The following is a 21,954-nucleotide window of genomic DNA, read 5'->3' as shown; positions in this document are numbered from 1 at the left end:
ATTCAGTTGTCTTATTGTCTAAATGTATATCAGTATGCTAGGCATGGACTTTAAAATACTTACCATGTAAATAAGTTCTGGCCAAATTCAATGTTTTAATGTGTGTTTTTTTAAAAAAAAGAAATTGATGCCATTGCTTAAATAACAGTTTATTGATTTGACAACAAAAAATTCATGAAATACATTGCAAATAAAACATCAGTTATTTTGTTCCAGCCAGCCTGAAGGATCTGTTTTTCTGTTCATTTTTCCAAACACAGGTATCTTGGCATATATATGTACAAAAATAAGTAGTCAGCCTTTTCTCTGATTGCATTGTGCACATCTGTATCCATGTATATTCTTTGCACTAGGTAGTCCCACACAACAAAGTCACACCACTGCATCCCACTGATGAGCAGTTGCCCCTGCACTTGCAAGTAATATGCGTGGCTCTTTTTTAGTTTAGGGGTACCACGTTAAATTTGAACATATTTGCAGTCAATAAAGTTTTGTACATTGGGACATTTGAATTCAATGAGGCCAAACTGGGGGTATTCATTGGGATCAAAAACAACACCATCAGGAGATGCAGCAAGCCAGGGGGCAATGGGGTGAATGACCAGACCACAGGGTGAGTAGTTAACATTCATTAGCCTACTATACTCTGGTGCTATTGCATGCTCCATCTCAGTTCCTCTCCTCATGTCTGCTGTCTGCCTTGTTCCCTTCAATATACGCTCTGCTAGTGACTCTGCCGAGCTCTGGCCTCTGACATGACACACCTCCCGAAACCTAAAGGCAGTCACTCTGGGCCTGCGGAGCTGATGCCACTCAGACAAAGAGCTTTGCTCACATGTAGCTTCCTCTATTTTGTGAGCCATTTCCAGAGTTACAGACAAGTTTTTCAGATGCAGAAGCTCTTCTTCTGAGCACACAAACACACAATCTGATGGCAAGATGTCGTACCCCTCCAGAGGCAAGTGCGATGTTGGTGGTGCATCGCGGTGTAGTGTGATGTACCGGGTTGTCAAAACCGGCTGCTGATATGACAGAAGACTGCCCCCCTGCACCAGCCCAAAGGCACTTTCCACAAGGGGCTTGTCAGGTCTCATGTTCATTGTGTCTCACAAGTGGCCTGTCCTCAATATTAAATTTTGCATATGCTTCTGTTATTCTGAACAAGCAGGGATCTGGTAACGGACCCACCATGCCTCTTTAGAAGCCACTCCTAAAGAAAACATCAATGACAATAATGTAAGGAAGAAGGTTGTTATACTGAACAACAACTAAACTAAAAGGTGTAAAACAGTGGTGCATAAGTTAGAGACTGGGATGTATATGTACATGACTGAGTAGGCCGTCTTCAGAAAGTGTAATGTTGTATGTAAATTAATACCTATTCTGACACATGTATGTATGAACAAATAGCAACATGCATTTGTAACACAGGAAACCAAATTTTACAAATCTAATTACCGTACTCCAGTCTGGGCCATCCTATTTGGTACTGGCTTAGTGAAGATCATGGAGTTGATGGGTCCTGGTCTCACACCCTAACAGAAGACACATTTACTATGGATGGTGTTGCTGTTCATATGTAAACATGGACTAATTCAAAAACTTTAGCCTCATTTAAATTACCACTGTCCGTGGCTTGTGCCATTGCTGTTCAGATTCCGTGCAGCTATGCACAGGGGGAAAGACCGGCACTCTGAGTTGTGAGTAGTGTGCTGTTTGGAAGAGCAATGCCACTGTGTGATTGCACATAACAGCGCCTGCCACACAGGAGCACTGGCTATGTGTCAGTATCACCAGCGATGAATCCAGAAGCTTAATCTAAGAAGAAAGAACAAAAATTTAAAAATGTAACATCTTCGTGGAAGAGCCAAACAGGAACATAGTTCAGTGTTATGGTTACTGACCCCTACAGGCTTACCCTCCTGAATGCTTAGTGTTTCCTTCTCTCCCTATTAAAACAACTTAACTATCCTTGAAAACTGTAATAATTGTGTATATTTGCAGTATTAACTGTGATTGGTTCTGAGTCGTTCACCCACACAGCTGCCCACTTAACTGGACATACAGACTGTATTACTGGCAATCAGGTCAGTGGTTACCTTACAATATGCTGGAGAAAAAAAACAGCTTTATTTCCTCTTTTGTCCAGTTTCACATGTGGATCCTCCCTTAGAGCAAACAAAAGCTTCATTCCTGAGTCTCCTGGGTGATTATAGCTCAAGTCCAACTCGTTCAAATAGGAGGGATTGCAGTGCAGAGCTGTGGCCAGAGAGGTGAAGCCTGGTCCTGTGATCTGATAGCCTGACAACCTACAAACACACACAACACAATCATTGTAAGGAACTGCTTTGAATTTGATGATGTACCATGGTGGCCATTTAGAAGTTGCCCATCTTGGATACATCTTTTGTTTTTTTCAATAGGGAGAGGGCCATGTGACACATCAAACTCATTGGTAATGTCACAAGAAAAAACAATGGTGTGCTTGGTTTGGTTTCAAGGTAACTTTCAACATAACAAGTCCAGATGTCCATTTGGACTCTTCAAGGCCTTGTCCACAGCACTCTGGTAGAAATTTTGTACTAAAGACTCTCCAGTCTTCACTGATGCCATTTGTTCCTCTTCCAGCAGGTTGATACCAGAGTTGGCGAATGTCAGATGGACAAAACAGTAAAACTTGTCCTGGTATACTCCTCTCTCGTCTTTAAAAATCTGTGTGAACACTCCTGAGTACACTGAGGCTTCTCTGACCCACACTCTGTCAGGTCTGTTTCATAGAAGATCAGGTTTCCTTTCTGCAGCTGCTAAAAAGACAGTTTCCCCAGTGCTTCAATCATCTTCCTGCTCTCTAGAACTGTAGCAGTGATCCAGCAGAAGATTGGGATGTGACACATGATGTGGAGGCTTCGTGATGTCTTGATGTGAGAGATTATGGTGTTGGCCTCTTCCTTGTCTCTGTCTCTTCCTGAAGTACTCTTCCTTCTGTGGGTCAGTGAACCCTCTGACCTCTGTAACCATGTCTATATATTCAGCAGGGATCTGATTGGCTGCTGCAGGTCGTGTGGTTATCCAGATGTGAGCAGAAGGAAGCAACTTTCCCCTGATGAGGTTTGTCAGCAGCACATCCACTGATGTGGACTCTGTAACATCAGTGAGGATCTCAGTGATGTGGAAGTTCAGAGGAAGTCGACACTCATCCAGACCATCAAAGATGAACACAACTTTGAACTTTTTAAAGTTACAGATTCCTGCTTCTTTGATTTCAGTGAAAAAGTGATGAATAAATCCCACTAAGCTGAACTTTTTATCCCTCAGTAAATTCAGCTCTCTGAATGGGAATGGAAAAATGAACTGGATGTCCTGGTTGGTCTTGTCTTCAGTCCAGTCCAAAGTGAACTTTTGTGTCAGGAATGTTTTCCCGATGCCAGCCACTCCTTTGGTCAGAACTGTTCTGATTGGTTTGTCTCTTTCAGTCGAAGCTTTAAAGATGTCTTCACACCTGATTGTTGTTTCTGGTCTGTTTGGTTTCCAGGAGAACATTTCAATCTGTCTGACCTCATGTTCAGTGTTGACCTCTCCGGTCCCTCCCTCTGTGATGCAGAGCTCTGTGTAGATCTCATTTAGAGTGGTTTGGGTTCCTGGTTTAGCAATCCCCTCAAAGACACACTGGAACTTCTTCTTTAGGTTACATTTAAATGTGTTCTCACAAAGTGGATCAGGATTTTCTACAGGGAAGAACCAGAAACATGGGTGTTATGATTATAGAAAATGTGACAATTTCACTCCTGTAAAGACTGAATTTATGAAGAGAAATCCTCTCACTGCTCTGCAGACAGTCAGCCAGCTCCTCCTGTTTCATTATTCTCAGGAAGTTAACTGCAAGTTTCAGAAATGCCTCTCTGCTGCTCCTTCTCTGCTTCTCTTCCTCACTGTCCAACACCTCCTCTTCATCCCTCTGACACTCTGAATAATCTGGATTCAGATCATTCTGCAGCTTCTTTAGTTCATTCTTCACAAAAGTAATAATGTTGTCTTCCAGCATCTGGAAAATAAATGACACAATCAAAATTAATGAAAATTCAGATCTTCATAGTAAAAACAAATTTTCACAGATTTGCTTAGTGTTTGTTTTCAATTTAACAAAAATTAAGTTTTAAATTTTATGCAAGTAACTTTTTAAAATAAAACTCCTACCAGACAACATTATCATTACTGGATAGTTTTTGCGGACTGTCAGTTTGGTTCTTATTCATATAAGAACATAGATTATTAACATTAATTTGCTTTTCTGAAAAAAAATGTGTTATATAAATACATATGTATTTTAAAAAAAGCCTGTTTTGATCCATCAATTTTAAGTAGTGTTATCTCCACGCTACGCCTTTTATCCACAATATAAAAAATAAAGTGAAACTAATTCACTGTCTAATTATTTGTGGAATTTTGCCATTATTTTATGATGAATATTGGACTGTGCAACATAAAAACAATTTAAAAAGGAGGTTGGTGTACATGTACAAACCTTAAATACTGAGTCCAGATCAGTTTGATGCTGCAGACTCTCCTGATCAGCTCTGTGGAGACATCATGAAGACATTTGAACCATTTAGCACATAAATACAAGCCACAGATTTCTTCTTCTACTGTTTCGTGATCATCTTAAATAAAACAAATACTACTGTGCTGTAGCAAACCTATGTTTATTTACAGACTTATTTATTTATTATTTGGAGTGTGTTCTTGTAATGACCATATTATGGATATGCCCTGCACATTGCATGAACATCAAGATTAAAGAGAATTTTATAAAAAGGGGAAAAAAACAGATTTTGTGTTGAAGTGTTTTATTTAAAATGTTGTCCTTGTGTCTAAAAATACCAGCAGCAAGGAAGAGGAAAGGAAAAACAAGAATAGACTAAACACAGAGCTTTGGAGTGAATGAAAGTAGTTTTTATTTGAAGGTGGATTTCAGTCCCCGATTCTGTAAGATGACATGAATAAATGTACATTTCAAAGTAAATCAAGATGCATAATCTACATTTCCCAATACACAAGTTGTTACAGACAGAGTAAGAGCAAGAAGGATGTTTGCTCAGAGAGAAGTGTGTGGCTCTTAAAAGAGCCTTTGTTGTTGGTGAAGCCGAGCGCTTTGCGTTTACTTGGCCTTGGCGGGCTTCTCGGTCTTCTTGGGCAGCAGCACAGCCTGGATGTTGGGCAGCACACCACCCTGAGCGATGGTGACTCCCCCCAGGAGCTTGTTGAGCTCCTCGTCGTTGCGCACAGCCAGCTGCAGGTGACGTGGGATGATACGAGTCTTCTTGTTGTCGCGGGCTGCGTTGCCAGCCAGCTCCAGGATCTCAGCGGTCAGGTACTCGAGCACAGCTGCCAGGTAAACGGGGGCGCCGGCTCCTACACGCTCGGCATAGTTGCCTTTGCGCAGCAGTCTGTGGACACGACCCACGGGGAACTGAAGCCCGGCACGGGATGAGCGGGTCTTGGCCTTAGCTCTGGCTTTGCCTCCGGTCTTGCCGCGCCCACTCATTTTGACAGGTTCTTTTCTTCGTAGTATCGAGACTAAGAGAAAATGTGGTCCGATCAGCTCAAAGCCTCGCTTATATTTCCGCAGAGCGCGCGCAGCTTCGTCACGCACCAATCGCAGAGAGGCTTGCGGCAGCGCGCAACATCAATGCACTTTTCTCCAATGAGCAGCACACACCGAGGCGGGGCGATGCTCCACGTGGAGCCCGTCACCAATCACGAGCCGGAGCGGCACCGCGTCACAGCCAGTCACACACTTTAAGAGCAGCGAGTCTCCTCTGTTCGCTACATTTTCTGCTCGTATCACAAGAAAAGAAAAGTGAGGAAGAATGGCAAGAACCAAGCAGACTGCTCGCAAATCCACTGGCGGCAAAGCCCCCAGGAAGCAGCTGGCCACCAAGGCCGCTCGTAAGAGCGCCCCGGCCACCGGAGGCGTCAAGAAGCCCCACCGTTATAGGCCTGGTACCGTGGCTCTGCGCGAGATCCGCCGTTACCAGAAATCCACCGAGCTGCTGATCCGCAAGCTGCCCTTCCAGCGTCTGGTCCGCGAGATCGCTCAGGACTTCAAGACCGACCTGCGCTTCCAGAGCTCTGCTGTCATGGCTCTGCAGGAGGCCAGCGAGGCTTATCTGGTCGGACTCTTCGAGGACACCAACCTGTGCGCCATCCACGCCAAAAGGGTCACCATCATGCCCAAAGACATCCAGCTGGCTCGCCGCATCCGCGGAGAGAGAGCTTAAGCTGCACGCTCTCCTACAAACAACGGCTCTTTTCAGAGCCACCTCACTCACACCAAGAGCTCGCTCCTTTATTCTTTTTATTAGTATTCTTTTTATAACACAAGTTTTACGCTCACTTGAATCTTAATGCTGTTTCTATACCAGAAATTACAGTTTGCATCAACGTGGAATTCACTGACTTTATTTTCACAATTGCCTCACTATGGCCAATGTCATTGGCTGGGCCTTTCACGGACCTGTTTACGTCTTCATGCATTCTCAGTCATCCAGGAAAGTAAATCTCCAAAAAGTTGATTCTGTTCATAGATGTAAAACAAATATGCCAGCAGTTTATCTCACTTAACGAGAGGAGCAGGCATGTGTGTGGCCCCTTCACATAGTGGACAGTGAGTTGTTGTGTGGGGCATGTAGTCCATGTCTTTTGCTGTAACAGTAGTTCATGTTGAGAATAAAACATCCCAGCTCACTAACTTGATCGGGGCAATAGTGCCTAAAATCTTGCATCATTTTGCCGAGAGATCTTTTACTTTGTGGTCATCTTAGATGGACAAAAACCACCAGGTCATTCAGTGTTCCCTTAGTGCTAATGCATATAAGAGATGTTGGTGTACTATAACTGAACTAATGTTGTTAAGTCCTTAAAGTCATATTCTTTTATTATCATGACTGTATTTGAAGCTTCCTTTTTTTTGGTATGATACCTGATTGATATGGAATATGGCTGAAGTAAACAAAAGTCTAAAATACTTACTCAGTCATTTGTTTAATGGTAATTTAACATTAAGTAATTCACATATAAAACTATGAATTGTAATTTTAAATGGTTTAAAAGCATGAAGAATAGCATATGTAGGCAAGTATATTTCTCCTCTTTTTTAAAAAAAAATAAAATAAATAATAATAATCAAGAAACAAAGACAAAAGCAGGGCAGGGTTTGGAGGTTGAATCATCCATCCCCACCAATGCCAAAACCAAATCTAAGCCCTTGTCAGGATCATCCCCCACCACCTGCAGCTGGCCGTCCACAACGACGAAGAGCTGAACAAGCTGCTGGGCCGACAACATCCAGGCCAAGAAGAATGAGAAAGCTGAATAAAATCCAGCCACTTTCCTCAACCAACTAACAGCTCTTGTAAGAGCCACTCACCTCTGAGAGTACACTTGGTTAAAGTAATGAAACTAAATCTTTAATCCATAGGTGTCAAACTCATGTTCACACTAGAACTGAAGTGGGACAGCCCTGTTAGTCTATCAGTATGTGCAACACATTTAGTTGTTTTAGTACATGAATAAAAATCTGAAATCTGTGAAGTTATTACCCAGACTTTTCTTTTTAAAAACTTGCTTTGAAACCAGAGATCTGTGTCGTAAGTGCATAAGATAAGATGACCTTGATTAGTCCCACAGGTGGGAAATTTGTTTCGTTACAGCAAAAGTGCAAAGTTATGTAGCAGAAATTAGAAAACACTGGTATGCAATAGAATACAAATGCTATATACAACTGAGTAAGAAAATAGAAAAGTACAACTTTGTCAGAAAAAAAGAATTGCACATATAGCAGTCTTATTGCACTTGTGTGGATGTGTGTGTTTGATCAGCTGCAAGTCTTTGTTGTAGAGTCTGACAGCAGTGGGGAGGAAAGACCTGAGTAATCTCTCTGTCCCACATCGTGGGTGCTGCAGCCTGCCACTAAAGGAGCTGCTCAGTGCTGTCAGAGTTTATGCTGTCAGAAGCATAAACATTGTCTCATTGTTTGTTCCTTAAAGTACTTGCATTAAAACTTAAAAACAAGACAGCTGAACAGATTAAAGAGGTTCAGACTTATAATTGTAAATCACTACAAACTCATTTAGGTCTAAGATTCATTTAGACCGAAAGCGAACCACAGCTGTGAGCTACATGCAAACACTAGTGGTGTGGTGTATTTTCTGTCATTCTGATCCACTCCTTCAAAGGAGCTTTTTTTAAATTATTATTATTATTTATACCTGGACGCACGTCAACTAAATGTAGACAACCTGGCAAAACTTCTTGTTTGCGATGTGGGTCGTTTCATCACAGATCATTTACAGTTGCCTTTGATACTTTGTTTGCAGTTTAAACAGACATGTTGCATTTCAAGTGCATAAAATCTGCGTACTAAAACATATGTTAGACAATGTTGCTTGTATGAAGGTTATGTCAGGATTGTGAGAGTGAGATCACATCAAAACTGTTATATTGATATGATTGGTGAAGATGATATTTCAGGCACACATCAGGAAGAGGTTTAAGAAGCTTCATTGGGTTTCAGCCACTCATGTCCACCTTTTACTAGATCAAAGGTGGGTTAGTTACCTAAAAAAAAAAAAATTAAAAAAAAAAAAGAATCTACTAAGCAAGCACTTCTGTTTCAAGCAGATTTATGGCAGGAAGACATTTACAAATAAACTGATGAATAAGTGAAATTTATTATTTTTCTTTTGTTTGGTCTATGACTGTTCAGTGAGTATTAATAAACAGTGGTATTGAATAGGCCTGTAACCTGTGAAGTTCAGTTTGTGGTCATGACAGTTATTGTAACGTTGTGAAGAAAAGCACGCATTACAGCTGAATCTTATAGCAAAACGGAGAGTCAATATAATCTTGTAGCGTCCCTCGACAGAAGATCAGCGTTCCGGTTACCGGTGTTTATTCAGAATAGTAACACGGGCTAATGTGGGCCGTAGCCAACGCCAACACAACGGGGGGAAAGTGCCCTCTACAGCAACAGCACAACCCCCGACACTCTTGTCTTCCGCCACACACAAACTACTCTAATCCCCGCCCCCGAACACCGTCAGCCAACCACACACACCTGCTCTCCTCCAGACTTTGTCATTGGTAGCTGATGTGATTGACAGGCTAACCGGCCTCTCGACTACTGCACATTCAAGGACACTCGGTAAATCACCATGCTGCGGATGTGGTCCAACTATGCCGTAAGTAATTGGCAATTCTGAACACAATACACTGATAACGCAACAGTCAACTGACTTGTAACCCAGTCAGTTACAATATGTAGGCAATGTCAGTCGGTCATAAGGGAACAAAACTCTCAAAGTGAAAGTGGGTGGCTCTTAAAAGAGCCGTTTGATGGATTAGGGCGAATGAGTTTAACCGCCAAAGCCGTACAGAGTGCGGCCCTGCCTCTTCAGAGCGTACACCACATCCATGGCGGTCACAGTCTTCCTCTTGGCGTGCTCAGTGTAGGTGACGGCATCACGGATGACGTTCTCCAGGAACACCTTGAGCACACCACGAGTCTCCTCGTAGATGAGGCCGGAGATACGCTTCACTCCGCCACGGCGAGCCAGACGACGGATAGCGGGTTTGGTGATACCCTGGATGTTATCACGGAGAACTTTACGGTGACGCTTGGCGCCTCCCTTGCCGAGTCCTTTGCCACCCTTACCCCGTCCACTCATGGTTACAGTTTCTTCTTTGAACAAGCAAAGTCGAATGAAGTTCAACCCGACGGAGCAGTCTTTTTATGTGTGCTCAGCGGACGTAAAGGAAAACAGCCGGGCGGCTCGGAGCTCAGTGGCTCCACCCTCTCTTCTATTCTCTATGTGGAAATCGTGTCTTTTTTTTAATGACAAATTAAGTCTAACCAAAGGGAGGCTCTCACCAAATTGCACCCACAATGCCCGAGTCGAGTTCATATTTTTATTTCACATAATTAATCAATTGAAACTAAAACCAAGTGTCCACATTAGTAACAAAAACCAGACACCCTCTTAACGTTTTACCCAGAGTCTAGTGTGACCTCTGTGTAGTGTCTTCTCTGGTCTGCATTCACAACAAAAAGGCAATGGTTAGAATGCTCTCTTTTTAATGTCGTGGGCAATCAGCACAAAATATCGCAGGAATCCTCCATTATTCTCAGGATTACATTTCCACTCGCAGTGTGATCGTATAGTGGTAAATTTATACAACCAAAATAGAAAAACTTCAACACCATTAACATTGCATGTTAAATTTCCCAAATGAAAGGAATATAGAAATATATTTTAAAGCTGTACATGAAACAATGTAAATTCTCTAAACAGTGTGGCACAGTCACATACCTGCATTCACAACAAAAAGGCAATGGTTAGAATGCTCTCTTTTTTATGTCGTGGGCAATCAGCACAAAATCTAAACGGGAAAGCAACAACAGGGTTAGCTAACTATGCTCCCATTTTGTTTCCTCTCCTCCCAATAAATAAATCTCACATAAACGTGCACTCAGTTCAACATAAAGACTGGAGAAATGACCCGCAACAAATGATGTATACACAACAAAATTAATCGGGTCTGTATTACTTTAACAGCCTGCGATATGATTTTTCCTCCACACGACATTTGCGCATCCCTTACCTCGCAGGAATCCTCCATTATTCTGAGGATTACCCAGAATCCTCTGCCCTTTGTGAATATTGCAGGGTGACTTTTTCAACAGTAGGTGGCGCCAATGTCCCATTTAGTGGGATTTAACTTCAAATCTATTTAACTATGTTACACTAGCATAACTTTTCAAGCTAAATTAAAATGTATTATTAATATTAAACATGAAACTAAAGGCTAAAAGTACAAAAACAAATCCCGTTTATTTATTGTATTTGTAAGCCTGTCCTTTACAGTCAGAATTGTAATGTGAAGCCAAATATTTGCTTCACCAGGGTGAGCACTATAAGCTCTTCTTCACATGTCATTTTATTTCTGAGAAATCTACAAGTGTATTTATTCAGTGTACAGTACAGCGATGGGGACAACCAGAGCTACTCCACCCGCAGTCACAGTCATGCTGTTCCTCATTTCCGCCAAAGGCCAGTAGAAGGCGGTAGTTTTAGCCGCTCCTGTTTTCTTTTATATCTTCTTTTAAATGAGATGTAAATTTAGGAGTCCATCAAGCAACCCTTCAGATTAATTTCCTAACAGCAAAAGTGAGTGGAAGAGTTAAGTCTTTTGTTCACAATGACATAGCTGACAGGCACTTTTGACTTTTTGTACACAGTTAATTTTGTAAAGCCCCTCACATTGCATTCATAATCAAGTTCACTGATTGACTGTCCCGCAGTGTTGTTTTGTGTATTTCTGTTTCATCCACTTTAATAAAGTGTCCTGTGTTAAAGTAACTGTGAGTTGTGGATTCACTTAATGAATGCCTAAGTTGGGCTTTAATCGGCCTTAGACTTACTGATGTAACGGGTGTAGAGCCAGAGAGCAGCACGGCTCCTCCCGAAAACCCTCAGTGTCTATATGCATTTAAAATTGAGGGTAGGGCACCAGCGCCAGAGGTGGATTGGAATACACCAACCATCCAAGGGCACCAGGTATCTATACTTTTGTTGTTAAAATATTACATCTTAACCAAGTACTGTATGGTTTCTATATTTTTGCAGTGTATCACACACACAAAAAAGACAATATACTGTACCAAATATTGTCAAAAAAGTAAGAAATCTTTTGGGGTGCTTTAATTCATTTTGGGCTAAAACACCCCTGAACTCAACACAAGATTTCTCCATGAACCATGATGATAGTTAAATCCAGAAAGTAATCTTTGTTTTTATATAGCAGTGAGCCTGAGAGGAGGTTTTAAAATCAGCTAAGTGAAACACAAACCTGGTCTCTGGCTCATTTGACACACCTCATAAAAAGTTTGCACTCACACATATTTGTGTCCTGGATAAATAAGAAGTGCCAGGGCGCAAATCCCTGTGTGGAGCCAGTCAAGGAGCAGGCCTGATCAAACAGGACTGAAAAACCACAACGTTTTGACTTCTGTTAGTGGAAAAGATGCTCAGGAACAGACTAGAATTCTTGGAACTGAGTTTAATGCACTGAATCATATGAAAAACAAGAAAGTAGATACACATAACAGCAAGACAACACATAATAAAGCAAGCAAAGCAAACCCCAGGATGTAGAGCCGTAAGCACAGACAGCAGAGCCACTCAGAGACAGTTAGAAAGAGAAGAGCCCCGGTCTCCTCTTTATAGGGGCCAGTAACCCCGCCCCTGCTGCTGGGTAACTTCCCATTTGTTCTCCAACATCTCCGTTATAATGTTACTGTTTTTTAAGAGACAAGTTTTGGCTGTGCGTGAAAGACGTTGAGTGTGTATTGGGGGGGGGGGAAGTTATGCAGGAGAACTCTCCCCAGCATTAACTGCCCTTTTACTGTGCCACCTAAACCCTGGTGAAGGCAAAACAGCTTGTTCTTTAGAGTCTACATGAAGATTACAGTATATATCTTCAGTGCAGATAGATATATAGGTACATAGGTGTACATGTCACCCAGAAACCCACAACAGATGCTTCCTCGACTCTCTGTCTGTGGGTTCATTGTTGGAGTTTGATGTTTGGTCTCAGCAGCAGCTGCTGGAAAGGACAGAAAATATTATTTTATCCTGAAAGTTCATAAAATCTATTCACCAAAGTTCATTATCCTAAAGATCAACTAAAATATGACCTATCCTCACGTTTTAAAGTTTCACTCATCTTACCAGTAACGTTGAGTCGACATCTTCCAACACTAAAGCCATAATCAGTGTTGACCTCACACAGGTACAGACCCGAGTCATCAGTCCTGAGTCTGGACAGTTGAAGTCTGATTCGTCCTTCTCTGAGGGCGTCTTTGTCACTCTGGACTCGTCCTGAAAACTTTGCATCCTGAGACTCTGACACCTCAACACCTTCATGAACATGATACAGGACTGAGACTTTATCACTGATGAAGAGTTCACAGAGGATGTTGAGAGTTTTGGTGGATCTGTCAGGTTTGGTGGTGAACGTCCACTCCAGTGTGATGTTGTGGTTCTCCTCTGCCTGATAGCAGGTCTGTGTCACATTGACTACAAATGATCCTGTTGAGGAGACAGAGAGGGAAAGAGAGGAGCAGACACACTGAGAACTGGAACAAATCTGTTGTTGAGCTTTATTTGGAGTTCATAAAGTGAAGCTGTAAACGAACCAGAGACACATGAGGTGAGGATGATGAGCAGCAGGATCCTGCAGGTCATCTTCTCCCTGTGAGAGGAGACAGAGGTGAAGAGTCATCAACACATCAGGTCAAAGGTCAGTCAGTACAGCTAGAAGAAGGAAAATCTACAGTCTGACTTGATTCACTCATCACAACATCAGATCCTGTTTGTGATCCCCACCCACAACTACATGAACTAAAACCACTACAAGGGAAGCAACCAGAAGAAAAGCCTGCACTTTGATTTACTCTGAAAATATTTTAGATTTTTTAAATTTTCCGACAAATTGAAATGTTTTTAATTTGACACAAGGTGGCGCCATGTGTCAAATGACAAGGAAATTATGAATACTTAAACATTTTTTTACTGAACTTCTCCTACAAACAGGAACATTTGTTAATGTTCATGTAAAGAGCATCAATCCAGGGAAAAGTGAAGTCTGTAATTTGGTTCTTTTTTTAAATTTCACTCTCATATAATTTTCACGTCTCTGCAGCTGAGAAACTAAATACTTTTGAGTAAATGTAAATCTTCAGAAGAGGCAACATTTCAAATGAAGCAGCGTCTCTGACAGATCACTGACAGTAAAACAGAATGAACAGACTGAAAAAGTGCCATTAACTGCTGTCCTTACCAAAAAGGTGACCTCATGCCTGACATACATGCTGAAGATGTAACACAATTTTTACATTATTTATCACAAAGTCTAAATTTTTATATTCTAAAATTTACAATTGTCTCCCTGTCTGTTTGTTCGTAGTCCAGTGTCCACTGGTATCATTTTCGAATGTTGTGTGATGGCAGAAACCAAGAACAGCTCAGCTGATTTAATTTTGGTGAAAATCAGGTCAAGGTCACCTCAAATATGTAAATCAATAAAACTTTACATTACCCATAATTTTTCAAGAAACTTTAAAACTTTGTTTATGACTGACATTTTACTCTAAACTTTAAAACTTTGTTTTAAAGTTTAGAGTAAAATGTCAGTCATAAATATTTCACCTTCTGGGTATTTAAACTGAGCTATTTCTTATATTTTGTAAACTTTGTAACATATTGTGTTACTTAATTTAGTTCAGTCTGTTACTGTTTGTATTTCATAACAGCTGTGTGAGGCAGGCACGAATGGACCCAAAATGCAGAATTCAAAGAGCCTAAAACTAAACCACAAAAGTAGCTTTTTTTTTTGCTACAATTAAAGATTACAAAATAAAACTGGGAAACACCAGAAACTAAACAGACTGGAAGAACACACAGAAGTGAGGGAGATGCAGACATTACAGTTTTTTCTGATTGCTTAAGCACATTTTTTGTAACTATTGGCTAATTTTGCAAAACTCTTCACACAAATAAGAAAACCTGTCACCCAATAATCAAAACATTGTAGTTCTCTTGCAAAAGCAAACACAGCTAGATTAACTCTTCACACCTTCGTAAAAATGGTGTTTCCGTATCAAACAGTACACACAAGCCATCATCTACTAAGCACACAATGCGCCAACTGCACACTGATGGTATGAATACAAAACACATCTGGCTTTTGCTTTCTCTGTGCACAAGGTAGGCTATGTCAGTTTGAGCTCATACTTCTGTCATAGATCCATAAGCATAGAGGGATCCAAACTTCAAGTACTGGTGTTTATTCAAACACATCAAAACAAACACAAGTGTTTATTTCCAAGTATAGGATTATTTGCAATCGCCATAATGACTATATGGGTTACTTGGTCTGCAGTGAACATGCTTCCTCTGCCCCAGCATCTGGTCATCTAGCAATTCTGTAAAGTAACAATTTCAGTATTTTTACATCAATGGTATTGGTGTGTTTCTCATTGGCATATGGCAGTGCTACAAATCTTAGTGCAAAGTGACTGTACTAACCGATTCTCATTTCAAGATGTCCTTATGGTACTTGCTACAGTGTAGCGGCTCGAGTTAGGCTGGACCCGTTGGCCAGCTACCCTCAGGGTCATTCCACGGTTGATTACATGGTCCACTATTGTAGCTCTGATGTCATCAGCAATTCTATTTCTTACTCTTCCTACCCTTCCTCTCCCCCCTCCTCGTCTTCCTCTTGCTCCTCCTTGTCCTTGTCGTCCTCTTCGTCCTACTTCTTCACCTCCACGTCCTCTTCCTCGGCCTCCTCTACTTCTCACTCTTTCTGCTCCCTCCATTGTACTCCGCACACACAGCTTACCTGTATTGTAGTGCTTAGGCTGATTGCAAAGTGAACTAATTATCTAAAAAAGTTTTCACATGTGAAAGTGTGCCAGACAGTTGGCAAATTAGTGTTAATGATAGCCATACATGTGTATACTTTTGCTAGGAGTGTGTTGGAAATTTGGTAATTGAGTGTTGTGCAGTGAATTGTGCCTACAGTTTTGCAAAGTGTGTGTTACAAAATTGCAAACTGAGTGCAAAGCAGTTTTTGTGCTTTTAGTTTTGCAAACTCAGTGAGTGGTTTTGCTATAAGTCTGAATAGTTTTAGAGATTGTGCTACAGGAATCACAGTTAGGGTTTAAGCATTCAGAAAAAACTGTAAATACACCCAAGAGCAAACGAGGGAACAGACCTCAGGTGGGAACGCAGCAGAGCAGGATCTAATTAATGAGACGAGCAAACAAAACACAACATGCTGCACACAAGACAAGTGACTATCAAAGTAAAACAGGAAGTACACAAAACGCACACAGAGACGCAGATTGACTAAATACAGAGAACAGAGGGAATGAGAGAAACACAGACCTGAAAAGGAAATAGGCGAAAAAACAACATGACCGAAGATACGGACTAATTAACACGGAGACAAGACTGAGGTCAAAGACAGGTCCTACCACAGGAAACTAGAAACAAGAGGACAGGCAAAGAGAAGAGAAAACTTGAGGCTAGATAAAACAAAAGGGACATCAGGAGACAAACAGATCAAAACTATAATAAAATTCCTCAGGCATTAATAAAGTATTGTGATTATAAAAACAGCAGTAATATGGATGAACCTGCTTTTATCAAAGATGTTTTTAACAAACGTGACATAAAAATAAAGAAGACATAAATCAAGGGCGTAGATTTGGCATGGAAGGAAGGGACATGTCCCCACCAATAATTTGATCTCTTCGAGTAAAGAAAAACAAACCCGACAGAAAGAGAAAAAAAAAAACATGTCAGCGTCTCATTCACCCAGCGGTGCAGAAAGAGTTAAATTACGTTCTCTACTGGAGTCCTACTCATGTGACAAATATGGCCAATGTGATTGGCTGTGCCTTTCAGGGAGCTCTGTTTAGTTTTAGCAGCGGCAAGCCTGCGCTGCGAGGAGGAGAGGAGGACGGCAGCAAAGAGGAAGAATCTGGATATAACAAAGTGTTTTTCAAAGAAACCTGTTAGTCACTTAAAGCCAAGTTCACTCATAAAATGTGTCCGTCATAATAACGTTACAGGCTATGCTAGGCTTTGGCCCACATCAGTCTAAAATTGTATGTAACCATGAATAACGTGTTTTGGAAACTAACTGCACAACAGGCAGCACTATTAGTTCTCTCAGTCTCAGAGCAGCATTTCTAATCTTGATTGAAACTGTCAGAGAAAACGGCAGCCTCGAGCAAGCCAGGATATTAGTTTACAGAGGCTGTTACTGACATATTCATAGGGTTAATTTTTGAGACAAAATATCATGAGGTAGTCATGATTGCGCAAATATTCCACCTTGTAGTGCAGTTTGCACAAATTGTTGTAAAAATGCAGTCAAGATCTGCACAAACTGACAGAAACACTGAAGCAGCTTCACATTTTATTCTTATTGTCATGTACGTCCTATTTGTCAGGTGACAGAAGAACCAACACAAAGCTCAGAGAGTAATGGTGACACAAGATCACAGGTGAAGTTGGATGATGACTTGGTGGTTCATGACTGTAGTTGAAGCACATGTGTGACTGCATGTATGTGGAATGGCTCACTGTTATTCATCAGGTGACAGAGGCAGCTCTGCCATGTTGTAGCTCGGACAGAGGTGAAGAGGCGAGGTCACAGGTGACTGACTGATGATTTGGTGCTATAGATTAACTAGTATTTATTATCATCATCCCAGTATCCTCGGCTGAGGCTAAAAGAAGCTTCAGTGCTCTCACAAGACTAAAAACATGGCTAAGGTTAACAATGACTCAAATGAGATTAAACAATGCTGCTCTTTGCCATGTCCACCAGGAGAGACTGGACAGTATAGATGTAAAAACCAAATGTAAAATGTAAGATGTAAAACAAACATGCCAGCAGTTTATCTCAGTTAACGAGAGGAGAAGGCATGTGTGTGGCCCCTTCACAGAGTGGACATTGAGTTGTTGTGTGGGGCATGTAGTCCATGTCTGTTGCTGTAACAGTAGTTCATGTTTAGAATAAAACATCCCAGCTCACTAACTTGATCGGGGCAATAGTGCCTAAAATGTTGCATAATTTTGCCGAGAGATCTTTTACTTTGTGGTCATCTTAGATGGACAAAAACCACCAGGTCATTCAGTGTTCCCTTAGTGTTAATGCATATAAGAGATGTTGGTGCACTATAACTGAAGTAATGTTAAGTCCTTAAAGTCATATTCTTTTATTATCATGACTGTATTTGAAGCTATTTTTATTTTTGTATGATACCTGATTTATATGGAATATGGCTGAAGTAAACTAAAGCCTAAAATACTTAGTCAGTCATTTGTTTAATGGTAATTTAACAAATTTAACAAAACTATGTATTTTAAGTTTAAATGGTTTAAAATATGGTTTATAATAGCATATGCAGGGAAGTATATTTCTCCTTTTTTATCAAGAAACAAAGACAAAAAGGAAAAAAAAAAAAACAGGGCAGGGTTCGGTGGTTGAATCATTCGTCCCCACCAATGCCAAAACCAAATCTATGCCCTCGACATAAATAAAGCAGCAGGAAGTAGAAATAGAGTCAAATATATGACAAAGCACATACATGCTGCTGTTGTCTCCTCTTCTTTAGTTGGTGGTTTGTTTTCTTCAGCCAGCTGTTTCATCAGGTCTCTCTCTCTCTCCTTTGACGTGACATCAGCATTTTTGTTTTGTTTTAATAATAAAATAGTTTGGAAGAGTTGATCATTCACGATCAGCTCAGCAGACAAAACCAGTTCAAAGCTGCTTATACAAAGAGAGAAGGATGATTATTGCTTCAGTCCTGTTGCATCACAGCAGATTTTGAAACCTCCTGTAGAACAGTATTTGTTTTAATAACAGATCGTTTTTGTTAAAGAATGAAAAGTCAGTAAAGTTTAATCTGTAAATCATTTTAAAGGAACAAATTATAACTTTGTCAAAGTCATCACAAAGTGAAATGCAAAGTGTTGCAGAGGTGTAAAACATGCCGTCACTGTTTTTGTTCTGTGGTTTGCACTGAAACAGCTTCTGCCATGTTGTTCTGGCTGTAAACGTCTCTGTAATGGGAGTGTTTCTGCGTGAGAGACTGTAACAGGATATTACTGAACTGTGAAAGTCTTCTGGAGCAGTTTGGGCTAAATGGTCTCTGCATCAGCCAGACTGTGAACTCCACATTTATACTTCACGATATTAACTGTACAGTTTTGAGATTACATAACAGCTCAGCTGTTAAACACATCTTGAAAGAGGAAGAAATGCATGAAACGTTAAACCCACTGACAGGTCTGCGTCGTATCTGACGTTTGTGTCCACACTATGAGGAAAGCAGCCCCACCAAACATCATCCTAACGAGAATGAACCAACAACAGTAAGTATTTCATCTTTATCTCTGTGTCCTTCCTGATGCTCTGTGTTTGTAAGCAAACTCAAACTGTCTCTGCCACATTTACTCAGACTGAGTTCAAAAAGAGGAAGAGTTTAAGTTTTACTGTCAGGAGAAACTTTGTGTCAGTGTCTCTGTTGGTAATTATGACAATCTGAGAAAACTGCTTCATCTAAAAAGTTCAAGTGGGGAAAAATCTGACTTTTTCAATCAAAACTTTTTTTTCTTTTTGAATTAAAATATTATCATAGGACAGGACTCAGGGGGGAGGTCAGAGAGTGATCTCAACCGCTTTCACAGCCGGTCTCAAACTTCGTGTGTGTACAACTGTTTCTTATTTCAATTGTTTGTATAGACAGCTATATATATTCTAAATATCATGTTACTTTGGACCTCTGACCTCTTCTTCAAGGTCAAATTTTCATAATGTCGCTTTTATCTTTGAAACTATATTGAAAATTGTGCTGCTTTAATTTCATTATCTTTTCCTTGATTATTTTCTGAACATTCACATGAAACAAATCTTGTTTTTCCCTCTAGAGAATAAAAAACCTCTGTAACTACAAAACTGTTTCAAAAATTCGTTTAAATCTAATTTAACAGATTTTCCTTCTTCTAGCTGTATTGACTGACCTTTGACCTCATGTGTTGATGACTCTTCACCTCTGTCTCCTCTCACAGGGAGAAGATGATCTGCAGGATCCTGCTGCTCATCATCCTCACCTCATGTGTCTCTGGTTCGTTTACAGCTTCACTTTATGAACTCCAAATAAAGCTCAACAACAGATTTGTTCCAGTTCTCAGTGTGTCTGCTCCTCTCTTTCCCTCTCTGTCTCCTCAACAGGATCATTTGTAGTCAATGTGACACAGACCTGCTATCAGGCAGAGGAGAACCACAACATCACACTGGAGTGGACGTTCACCACCAAAGCTGACAGATCCACCAAAACTCTCAACATCCTCTGTGAACTCTTCATCAGTGATGAAGTCTCGGTCCTGTATCATGTTCATGAAGGTGTTGAGGTGTCAGAGTCTCAGGATGCAAAGTTTTCAGGACGAGTCCAGAGTGACAAAGACGCCCTCAGAGAAGGACGAATCAGACTTCAACTGTCCAGACTCAGGACTGATGACTCGGGTCTGTACCTGTGTGAGGTCAACACTGATTATGGCTTCAGTGTTGGAAGATGTCGACTCAACGTCACTGGTGAGATGATTAAGTAGAAAAATAATAGTAATGTTTTGTACATCTGTATCACTGCTGTAGTGACTGAGCTGTTGAACAACAGATTGTATGAAGCTTTAACTGTATGATTCATTTATAACTGTAATATTTAATATTATGAAAGTCCAGATGGCTGACATTTTCATTCTGGTCTTTAACAGCTGCTGATCAGGTCCAACCTCAGAGATCAACTTTGAGTGGAGAAGTAAAGAGTTGCGGAAAAACCATGCTGAGCACTATACAGGGTCTAACAGCACTAACAGCTCCTCTGTCTGCCATGCTGGCTGCTTTCATTTGGTTTATTGTAGGAAGGAAATAAAAGAGCAAAATCAAAAAACCACAAGTTACCCTCAACCTAAAGACTACACGACTCTCTTCCTTTGACTAATGGCGGAAAATAAGTTGTAGAATAAAATGTAAAATTTCCTGGTGCTGAATTTAAGTTAATGCAGCTGAAATAATCTGCAATCTTATAAATAACATTTCTATTGTAATAATTGTTCATAAAAAAGTTTCTTAAATCACTTTGGATAATTTCCACATAGTGATAAAATGTTTCCCCACACAGGGTGGTGTAGTGTTTGGGTCAGCTGGACCTGTAGGACACACATGTTTGTCATACTTTGCGAACACATCACATCACAGGACTTTCTTCCACATGACTTCCTCAGACGTGATCTCAAACCATTTTTACATCTCTGCTCCTCGGCTCACTTTCTCCATTCAGGCTGTTTGTCTTTTCATTTCCTCACAAAGACACAGATAAATATAAAGAAGCATGTGAATCATTCAGAGTTACTCTTGTAGACTCACAGAATAAAAACTCAGAGCTGGAAATGATCAGAATATTTTTACTTCATGTTCAGATGTTGAAAAGCTCAGCTCAGCAACTTGAACTCATGAAAAAATTTAAAACATGTCAGTATAAATTTGAAGTGATATAAATGTGATCTGAGGTTTTCAACAGTTACCTACAAACACCTATTATACATCAGTAGTCTACTCATGTGAGATGTAAAACAGTGGCATGAATGTTTCTGTTGTATTTTAGCATCTTATATGAGCTCTGTCGTCACATCTGTTTTCCACCGGTTAGCTGACCTCAGAACAGATTTAAATAAGTTAAATACAGGAAATAAATAGAACAGGTACAAACAGTGTATATATCACAGTAATATACTGACTTATGAGTGTTATAGAGGAGGAGCATCACAGCAGCAACAGCTTCACCAAATGTACAAAGTAACATTCAAAGAATCTCACAGAAATGCTGCAGTTTGAACATCAACACTCAGCTACAGTTAGAGCTGAAATGAGCCTGTCTGTCCAGATGGTGGCGCTGTAAGCTCACTTTTCCTGCTCTGTCTTACAGACATGATCTTATATTCTGGTCAGAAACAAAAGAACAGAAAAGATGAGCAGCTTTGAGTCATGATCAGTAAAAGGAGGAAACACAAGAGTCGATTCATCTGGAATCAAACATTTTCAAACAAGTCTGGAAAAATGACAAGAAATGTTTCTTTGTTTGTGAATACATTTCTGTATTTACTCCGTGAAAATCTCTCCTCTGTCTGTGAGCTCTGCAGGGAACACTGTGAGTCATTAACACAACTAACAACACAAATACAACCAGAACACAATGTTCTGTTTCTGGAGATGGACCAAGCACAGAGCATTACTTAAAATGGAGAGCAGCTCAGAGTC

At 40.6% G+C, this 21,954-nt stretch overlaps 6 protein-coding genes across 7 annotated transcripts; 2 read left to right on the top strand and 4 right to left on the bottom strand.

Moving 5' to 3' along the window:
- Window positions 1-133: 133 nt before the first annotated feature.
- Window positions 134-10,668, bottom strand: LOC147334976 (protein NLRC3-like). Of its 2 annotated transcripts, none has more exons than XM_086286956.1 (7): window positions 10,660-10,668; window positions 4,523-4,574; window positions 3,823-4,042; window positions 2,100-3,725; window positions 1,624-1,818; window positions 1,459-1,535; window positions 134-1,210 (listed from the first exon to the last, which is right to left on the bottom strand). In XM_086286956.1, exons 3-4 carry the CDS (start codon window positions 4,040-4,042, stop codon window positions 2,830-2,832), a joined length of 1,116 nt encoding a protein of 371 aa, XP_086143082.1. In that variant the 5' UTR covers window positions 4,523-4,574; window positions 10,660-10,668; the 3' UTR covers window positions 134-1,210; window positions 1,459-1,535; window positions 1,624-1,818; window positions 2,100-2,829. The 2 variants fall into 2 exon arrangements, with proteins under 2 accessions (XP_086143082.1, XP_086143081.1); XM_086286955.1 differs by lacking the exon at window positions 10,660-10,668 and adding an exon at window positions 10,368-10,635.
- On the bottom strand, window positions 4,960-6,212 carry LOC147334979 (histone H2A-like). The gene has a single exon (XM_086287005.1). It carries the CDS (start codon window positions 5,540-5,542, stop codon window positions 5,156-5,158), a length of 387 nt encoding a protein of 128 aa, XP_086143131.1. The 5' UTR covers window positions 5,543-6,212; the 3' UTR covers window positions 4,960-5,155.
- Window positions 5,862-6,286, top strand: LOC147334978 (histone H3). The gene has a single exon (XM_086286999.1). It carries the CDS (start codon window positions 5,868-5,870, stop codon window positions 6,276-6,278), a length of 411 nt encoding a protein of 136 aa, XP_086143125.1. The 5' UTR covers window positions 5,862-5,867; the 3' UTR covers window positions 6,279-6,286.
- Window positions 8,657-9,758, bottom strand: LOC147334977 (histone H4). Its single transcript, XM_086287012.1, has one exon. The coding sequence runs from the start codon at window positions 9,723-9,725 to the stop codon at window positions 9,414-9,416; it is 312 nt and encodes a 103-aa protein (XP_086143138.1). The 5' UTR covers window positions 9,726-9,758; the 3' UTR covers window positions 8,657-9,413.
- Window positions 10,669-12,158: 1,490 nt separating the features above from the next.
- Window positions 12,159-13,143, bottom strand: LOC147334975 (uncharacterized; the record flags this gene model as incomplete). Its single annotated transcript, XM_086287013.1, has 2 exons — window positions 12,159-12,663; window positions 12,789-13,143. Coding segments are annotated over 2 exons (507 nt in total), but the record flags the coding sequence as incomplete, so codon positions are not given.
- A 5,691-nt stretch (window positions 13,144-18,834) lies between these two features.
- LOC147334974 (uncharacterized) lies at window positions 18,835-21,392 on the top strand. The gene is made up of 4 exons (XM_086286986.1): window positions 18,835-19,013; window positions 19,710-19,765; window positions 19,873-20,232; window positions 20,412-21,392. The coding sequence occupies exons 1-4, from the start codon at window positions 18,961-18,963 to the stop codon at window positions 20,567-20,569; spliced, it is 627 nt and encodes a 208-aa protein (XP_086143112.1). The 5' UTR covers window positions 18,835-18,960; the 3' UTR covers window positions 20,570-21,392.
- The last annotated feature ends 562 nt before the right edge of the window (window positions 21,393-21,954 follow it).

The sequence above is a fragment of the Aulonocara sp. 'chitande type north' Nkhata Bay genome, linkage group LG3, assembly GCF_057382095.1.
Source record: "Aulonocara sp. 'chitande type north' Nkhata Bay isolate Kocher_YH1m ecotype deep benthic linkage group LG3, A_spYH_male_GT1.1, whole genome shotgun sequence".
Taxonomy (NCBI): Eukaryota; Metazoa; Chordata; class Actinopteri; order Cichliformes; family Cichlidae; genus Aulonocara; species Aulonocara sp. 'chitande type north' Nkhata Bay.
This window is presented reverse-complemented; position numbering and strand designations above follow the sequence as displayed.

Bases quoted from the DNA above. Each gene is read 5' to 3' on its own strand.
- LOC147334978 (XM_086286999.1), top strand. From the start codon at position 5,868: ATGGCAAGAACCAAGCAGACTGCTCGCAAATCCACTGGCGGCAAAGCC.
- LOC147334977 (XM_086287012.1), bottom strand. From the start codon at position 9,725: ATGAGTGGACGGGGTAAGGGTGGCAAAGGACTCGGCAAGGGAGGCGCC.
- LOC147334976 (XM_086286956.1), bottom strand. From the start codon at position 4,042: ATGCTGGAAGACAACATTATTACTTTTGTGAAGAATGAACTAAAGAAG. The intron at 3,726-3,822 runs GTGAGAGGATTT...TCTTCCCTGTAG, and splicing joins GGCTGACTGTCTGCAGAGCA to AAAATCCTGATCCACTTTGT.
- LOC147334974 (XM_086286986.1), top strand. From the start codon at position 18,961: ATGAGGAAAGCAGCCCCACCAAACATCATCCTAACGAGAATGAACCAA. The intron at 19,014-19,709 runs GTAAGTATTTCA...CTCCTCTCACAG, and splicing joins ACGAGAATGAACCAACAACA to GGAGAAGATGATCTGCAGGA. The intron at 20,233-20,411 runs GTGAGATGATTA...GGTCTTTAACAG, and splicing joins ATGTCGACTCAACGTCACTG to CTGCTGATCAGGTCCAACCT.
- LOC147334979 (XM_086287005.1), bottom strand. From the start codon at position 5,542: ATGAGTGGGCGCGGCAAGACCGGAGGCAAAGCCAGAGCTAAGGCCAAG.